General features: G+C 46.2%; 1 protein-coding gene across 1 annotated transcript; it reads left to right on the forward strand.

The window, feature by feature from the left end:
- Window positions 1-93: 93 nt before the first annotated feature.
- tsnare1 (T-SNARE Domain Containing 1) lies at window positions 94-7,710 on the forward strand. The gene is made up of 4 exons (XM_060064750.1): window positions 94-188; window positions 6,926-7,016; window positions 7,156-7,229; window positions 7,587-7,710. The coding sequence occupies exons 1-4, from the start codon at window positions 94-96 to the stop codon at window positions 7,642-7,644; spliced, it is 318 nt and encodes a 105-aa protein (XP_059920733.1). The 3' UTR covers window positions 7,645-7,710.
- The last annotated feature ends 433 nt before the right edge of the window (window positions 7,711-8,143 follow it).

Raw genomic sequence — 8,143 nt, forward strand, 5'->3', positions numbered from 1 at the left:
GTCTGTGTATCTGTGCGTATGTGTGTGTGTGGCATAGGTTTCTGTTTGTCTCTGTGTGTGATTGATCGTGTGTGTAAAATGTCACACAACGTCATGCTTGTTTACCTGTTTTTCCAGGTCGTTACACTAGAGAAGAGCCTCCAGTCACTCGGAACATCCAGGGATACGGCAGAGCTACGACAGAGTCTGTGAGTTCACACAAACACAGGCACACACACACACACATGCACACAGAGGGGCCCTATTTTAACGGTCTGAAACGCAAGTGAGAAGCTGTATCAGCTGTTCTTTCACAAATAATTTACCAAGAATGTGTGGCTAGGTAGATGAGAGAAGCAAAGTGGTATGCGCGAGGCGCACAAGTAACATTATGCATGCACCCTTAAAATAGCATCTGAGCAAACGCGCCACTGACTTTAAACCAGGTATTTCCTGGTTTGTGGCGCAAGTGGTTTCTGAAACGTCAAAATAGCACCAGGGAACGTTTGTGCAAGAACACGCCTCCTCCTTTCGCCGAACTGCCCCTTGGGCGCAAGATCATTCCATAATTTACCAACGCAAAATAGCAACGACACATGCGCCAGTGATTAAGTCAATTGCGCCGGATGCAAGTTAAGGCCCAGAAACACAGACACACACACACACACACACACACACACACACACACACACACACACACACACACACACACAAACACACACAAAATGGCACTCATAACATGCACAGTCCAGTTTGGTATGATCACATGTTCACATTTATCTCGGCTAGCTGAAAAAATAGCTACAAAAAAAGGCTCACATTCCCTTTGTCTCAAAACCATGTTTTGTATTGATTATTTTAGTTGAGCTTCTGGCAATTACTAAATTCCATTCTGATGACAAAGTGGCCAATCTTCAATGATTGCATCTATTTAAAATGCATTACATTCCAGTGCCTTGCCTGGCATGTCATCAATTCTAGCGACTATTATTTATTTTTTTGGATTGCCGGGGAAACACATCATGACACTGCTTTGTAGTGTTCACTCTTGGTTTCTTTACTTCCTGATCAATACAGCTTTATAGTAGCAGCTGGACCAACCCCCACCCCCCCCATCCCCCATATATCACATCGTATAACTGTTGTGTATCTTCCTGTACCCTCGACATCAGTAACATATGGCACCACATTAATCAAACGCTGGGGAGACTTTCTCAATATTCTCCAGCGCAAGCAGCAAGCATTCCTCAGATTTCTCTTGTGTCAAATGAGAGTGACGACCTCACGTATAGAGCCTCAGGTAGAGGAATGTCCAAAACCGCCATCTGCGTGGCGCCGACTGCCTCCCGGCAAAACCTCAAGCGAAACCTCAAGCGGGCGCGGTGAATACGGTTTGACCCGTCCCGACGCTCACACAACGGCGTAATCGCGGAAATGCACGCGGTGAGGAGTCTAAGTGGATTAATGGCGAGCGCTCGTGGTGTCACTGTGTTTTGTTAGCGGATTAGGCCTTCTGCGGCGCTCCGTCCGCAGACCGGCGCCAGAGGACAAGACGCGTGTGTGGGGGGGGGGGGAAGTGTCCCTGACAGACTGAGAGGGGGGGCCCTGGCTGATGCCGCCGAAGGCTCTGCTGGGCCAGACGGCACACCTTCTGCTCGCCTGGCCCCCCAGGGGAACTCAAAGCAGGGGGACGCTCACACCTCACAACCCCCAAAGTTATATTCATAGATAGATAGATATAGGTGAAGATGTGGATAGATTGTTAGGTAGCATGTTGCATGATGTATGGAACCAAATGGGGATGAGGAAATCCTAAAAAGGTTGTGAATCAAATTGGATGTATGTAAAGTCTATGGACCTTTATTTTATTACTCTGGGAGAATTATTTGATAATTTCCACAATCCTTCTGGATATCTCGCTTTACATATAATCGCTTTACTTCCCTTACACAGGTATTTGGGGATAAACGGAAAAGGTCGTCAGACGCAGAGTACTGCTCGTAACCCCCATTTGAATACGCAGATTGGGTATGCATGCCTGCCTGGTCGAGGTAGTGTCCGGGGGCAAATTGAAATAAATGTGTTGTTGGATGGGCTTATCTTTGCCCAAGGGCATCTTGGTAGTTGCTGTGGGAGAAGACGTGCTACTGACAAACTTTCCTCCGTTTTAGGCTCAAACTTGCAACTGGAAAACCCTGGTGGTCTTTTATCAAATGATTATAGTCTCGGTTGTTTTGCTTTTGTTTTGTATTATGTATCACAATGAGAGCATCGCGACACCACACCATGGACAAGCCTGACTGCTCCGTTGTAAACACTCCGGTGAACAGAAGGGGGAAGTGTCACAGAGATGTCTCTCTCCTCCTTCCTTTTACTGTCAATGTGTCCCCTCCTTCTCACCTGTAACACTCCGATAGTTGGGGAGTTCTATATCTCTCTGCCTCTCTCTGTCTTTCTCTTTCTTTCTTTGTCTCTCTCTCTCTGCCTCTCTCTGTCTATCTCTTTCTCTCCCCCCCCCCCTTCTCTCTCTCTCTCTCTGCCTCTCTCTGTCTTTCTCTTCTTTCTTTCTTTCTTTCTTTGTCTTCTCTCTCCCCTTCTCTCTCTCTCTCTCTCTCTCTCTCTCTCCTCTCCTCTCTCTCTCTCTCTCTCTCTCTCTCTCTCTCTCTCTCTCTCTCTCTCTCTTTCTCCCTCCCTCTCTCTCTCTCTCCTCGGTCTCTCTCACTCTCAATCTGTAACTCTTTCTCTTGTCTGTTGTGAATGTATGTAGCACCTGTGTGTCTGTTTGCGTGTGTGTGTTTATACGTGTGTTTACTTCTGGGTGTATGTGTACAGTGGATTCCTGTGCACACGGATGTCCAAAAACAAGCTTGCGTGCCGGCGCGTGCGGTGGCATGGGGAGTCTCTGGCGTTTCCAGGTCAGGCTTACCGCCAGGCTACGCAGTTCTGCGCTGACACGTCAGCCTGGGTGTTGGACCTGACAGTGAAGGAAGGAGACCGGCGGCCGCTGGTTAATCCTTATCAGAGCCAGGGAGCAAACAGCTCTGCTCTCTCAGACACACGCACACACATAACCAGCTCTCCTCCTCTGTGCATGATACATACACACACACATAAGCACGAACCAAGCAAGCACGCATGCACGCACAGACGCACACATGCACACACGCAGGGCAGGCGGGCACGCACCTACACAGGCACGCACGCACGCACACACACACACACACATACACTTGAGAACATCACCTAAGCAACTTGCGTCCTTCACGCCTTCCCCCCGTTGCCAGATGCTTCCCTCTACCTCTCCCTCCCTTCTGCTCTCTCTCTCTCTCTCGCTATCTCCTACCCTATCTTTATCTCTCTCTTGCCCTTTCCCTTCTTCTCTCTCTCTCTCTCTCTCTCTCTCTCTCCTCTCTCTCTCTCTCTCTCTCTCCTCTCTCTCTCTCTCTCTCTCTCTCTCCCCCAACCCTCCCACCCATCCACTCTCCCTATGTGACTCACCCACCCTCTCGGCATGGGGCCGGTTAAGGATCCTCTGAGGAATACCAAACCGCGAGGTTCCGGGGCCAGACGGGCGGACCGAGGGGCACGTGGTGATTCACAGCATGACTGAATTGTAATATTGAAGTAAGACCGATGTTTCCGGGCTTCCTCTGCAGAAGGCGGGGGTGGCGGTTTAGGGGAGGGCCGCTGCATCTCCGGTCTCGGGCGAGAGCCACAGCGCGTGGGTGAAAAAACGAAGAGATTCTCGGAGCGATATATATGCATATGAGCAGTGGGCGTGGCACCAGGGGGGGGGGTGACTCATGCGCGATACACGGCTGCTCGTCAAAGAGCAAGAGAGTGAAAGACTCTGCGGAGATCCTTTATAGCGCCACTGGCATTGATCAGCTTTTTCTTTCTTTCCTCGCTGGAGGCGAGAACAAGCAGGGAACTTTCTTCCCTGCTTCTTGTAGCTTGCGTCTACTTTTCTGGTGGATTGTTGAAGATGTGCCCAAATCTTTGTATATATGGTATATATTAATATATATTTACTGTAACGCAATGTTGTATTAGCTTGCCACGATTTAAAAATAATCCTTTGCAAGTCTGAGAAGTCGGCTCCTGCTTCCGAGCTAAACCGATGACACATCAGGCAGAGGTTTAGAGCTAATCCTTGTGTATGGTGAATGGTGTGCGTTTGTGTTGTGTGTGGTTGTGCGTGTTTGGGTAAGATTGTGTACGTACGCATGTTGATGTGTGTGTGTGTGTGTGTTTCTTTTTGTACTACCAGTGGTATGTCTGTAAGAAAAGTGTGTTTCGCAGTGTGACACTCTCCTACTGGCAAATCAGTCACAACAATTGTGTAGACATAATCCCACGTTGTCACCAAGTTGCGAGTGAAATGACCCAGAGCCACAATGTTCTTATTCGCCAGTGGCTTCTATTGACGTCTAAAGACACATTAACATGTTGTAGAATTGCAGATGTCAGCAATAAGGAACCCATTGAACCATGTCGCCCTTATCCCTTCACCTGAATGAAACATTTCCAACTGTTTCACCCTATCAAGATTTATGTAAAGTAAATGGTGGCATGTTTTGTTAATTTTTTTTTTAAGCTAATATGAATGATGACTAGAAAGCCGTTGCACACAGATGGTGAATGGACTCGTCCGCTAACCGCTAGGCCTTTACAATTTTATGCCTCACACTCAACCATTCATACACACATTTATTCACAAATTACTGCAAGAGCCAGCTGGTCGGGAAAAAGTTTAGGGTTCGAAAGTTGCTCAATGACACCTCAACCCTTGGCTAAGAGGAGCCCGGATGGAACCAGCAAACCTTCGAGTTGACCAACCCACAGTTACACCTGATCCACTGCAACCCACAACCAGACCTAAAATGTCATACTACTTTACTTAGAAATTTAATAAGATTCCAGGAAATACATAACTTTATGGATTGATGAGCTGTAATTTGTCCAAGGTGATTCGGATTATTATAAATTCTGTTTGGGGATTGGTCAGCAACTTGATCTCTGTGATTGGTTGAAGCACCCCTTGAAATCATCACCCCTTTAAATCAAACACACACACACACACACACACACACACACACACACACACACACACACACACACACACACACACACACACACACACACACACACACACACACACATAAACAGACACGCAGACAGAGACATACACACTCTCTCTCTCAAAACAAACACACACACACACACCACACAAAATATACACATACACACACAGCATGTACACACGCATGCACACACTATAATGTGACTGTCTGCGTGTGTGTGTGTGCATACTTTACCTTGGGCTGTACATTATTCTGATACGTTACACTTGTCTCATGGTTGTATACAGTACAAACATCAATATATTTTCTTAAGGACAGAATGACCGGCTTGTCAGCCAGGCTTGAACGACCAGCAACCGGTTTACAACGCTGCTATTAGATTCTCTGTACAGCTCTCAGGCGGTCAACCATCAGTGGGACAGGGCGAGTCGGGATCCGGTAGGAATTGTACCTGCTAATTCGAATCTGTCACTTACCCGGAAAACCTTTTTATTTTGTCAGCAGTTTGGGGGTGAGTTTGTAGTCAAGGTCAACCTTAAATGTATTAAATAATACATGTAACCTTGCCTCGTGAGACCAGCCTGATATTCACGTTTGCCTTTCGCAATGAATATCATTTCCGGCCTTGGCTGGGCAGTGGACAGGGGCACATCAGGACGTTTGAATTGCAGTGAACACCACCATTTTGTAAGAATAGGTACCTTGGAACATCAGTTATTGTGAACTAATGTTCTTTCGTTCAATGTTTTGTATTATTTGCGATTTGTTTTTAATGAGGAGACATTGTGGCTCAAAACTGCCACAATGTTTCTCATTCAATGCATGGCAAAACAAAGTATTCATTAGCTGATTGCTACCGGATGTTTGCATTGAAGTCCAGCCTCCACGCTGATCGGTGCTAGCATTTTCTCATTTTCGGAAAAAGCTTTCAACGGGCCCGAGATCAGTCCGATCCGTGGAGAGGACCCGGAACGGGGGACTCAGAGACCGGGGAAATTATCGCGAGGCTCATAGCGTTTTGACCTGGCAGGATTCACACTGCCCAACATGGCAGACACGGGTCTGGGGGTCATCCTGTACGTTTCTGCCGGTTATCTGATACAGACTCTGCCTGTAGCCACGCTGGGTCACGTCCCACATCTGGCTAAAAGGGGCTTCACTGAATTGATTCATGTGACCATCTTAACGGGAGACCCTCCAAAACAGAACCTTGTATCAGCCCTGCTCCCATAGATCAAAAGCGGATCTGTTCAGAGAAGATGTTCAAAGATTTTACAGTTCCCCTCGTCCCTGTGCCCCCTTCCACCTTATAAACTCAACACTTGATATTATTATTCCTATGGGTTTCTCTCGCTCACTTACACTGTGTCATTTCCTCTATATATCATCCTCTAAGTCTTTCATTCATCGCCTCTCTCTCACTCTCTCTCTCTCTCTCTCTCTCTCTCTCTCTCTCTCTCTCTCTCTCTCTCTCGGTTTTTTATCTCTTTCACTCATTCTCACCCATTGTCTAGGTCTGTCATTCATCTCCCTCTCTCCGCCTCTGTCAGCCGCTCTCTCATTCACTTCCTAAGCCAGTAATTGATCTCTCTCTCTCTCTCTCTCTCTCTCTCTCTCTCTCTCTCTCTCTCTCTCTCTCTCTCTCTCTCTCTCTCTCTCTCTCTCTCTCCCTCTATCACACTCTCTCTATCATGCTCTTTGTCATTCATTGTCTCAATCTAAAGTCTTTTGGCCGTCTATGTGCCTCTTCCCCCTCACTGATGTTCTGACCTTCACTCTCTCCCTCATTCTCCCCTCTTAGTCTCTCTCCCTCACTCTCTGTATCTCTCTCCTCACCATTTGAATGTGTGTGTTTCTTTCAGCCACGCCACACAGCAGCAGACCAACAAAGTCATCACGAGTACGAGTCAACTCATCAAGCAGCTCTCTGACATCATCAGCAGCTCTTCACGGGTAGGCGGTGGATTTAATTCTGTGACTTTGACTCTGACTTTGACTCTGACTTTCTATCAATAAAAAACGAATGCAAACAGACGTTCCATTTTAAAACCAATGGAAGCCCAACTGGATGTCGTGTTGTTCTGTCATGCAGCAGGATCGCCTTCGCCTCACCCGGTTAAAGACTGAGCTGTCAGAGTCGTCCAGCGCTATGCAGACCTGCAGAAGGTAACCTCTTCCCTCTATCTCAGTCCTGCTGTTTAAATGGCGCTTACCGCTTGTCCATCTGAAGTCATCTATAAAAAGGTTTCTTGTCAAATGGGGAGAGGCTCATCTCTACATTGAAAAGGTTTGAGGATGACGCATGTTATTTAATAAGTAGTAATAGTGTTCATAATCGTAATATAATTAGTAGTAGTCTTTTATTACTTTATACGTTGTCTCATCTTTCTTCTTATGTGTTCCCTGAATGTAACTTCCTACTGTATACCTTGCTGTAGTGGTGTAGCGAAAAAACCCTATTTGAAAGAATAAAGAACTTGGAAAAGTAAAATCCTAAGCTATTATTTGTTTTGCTTTTTCCAGAAAATCGCAGACCGCACAAGGGCCTTACTTCCTCCGGCACAGAAGGAAAATAAGGTGAGGCCACTTGAGGCCAGCCCTCTCTCTGAACCACTATCTCTCCACTTGGTACGATGGCCCTGCTCCTTTTTTCTCATCTCAGGGCTTTTGACTTTTCTCCCTCTGTTATTTTGTTCTCTACCTCCAATGACAATATACACCTTCACTGTCTGAAGAGAGCTGGTACCTTGTTTAATAGTAAGAGCAATATATTATATATATATATATATTTTTTTTTATCTATAGAGCTATAGATGAAAACTGTGTCCAAATGAAGCTCATTTTATTTCCGATTAATGCAACGCTGCATTTAAATGTCTTGATGAGATGAATTTTGAGTTATCATAACGCTGCTCGGACAGTACTGAAGTAGTCGGCCGATGTGTAATAATAAGAAAACGATTCCTCCAGCATAAGTTTATGGGGCCTTGCTTCAGAGAGCAAACTTGGTGTTAACAAACGTAAATAAGAAATATTCAGCTCCGGTTTCTATTCATTAAAAAACGCAAAACATAGGTTTC

The sequence above is a fragment of the Gadus macrocephalus genome, chromosome 11 (genome assembly GCF_031168955.1).
Source record: "Gadus macrocephalus chromosome 11, ASM3116895v1".
Classification (NCBI taxonomy): Eukaryota; Metazoa; Chordata; class Actinopteri; order Gadiformes; family Gadidae; genus Gadus; species Gadus macrocephalus.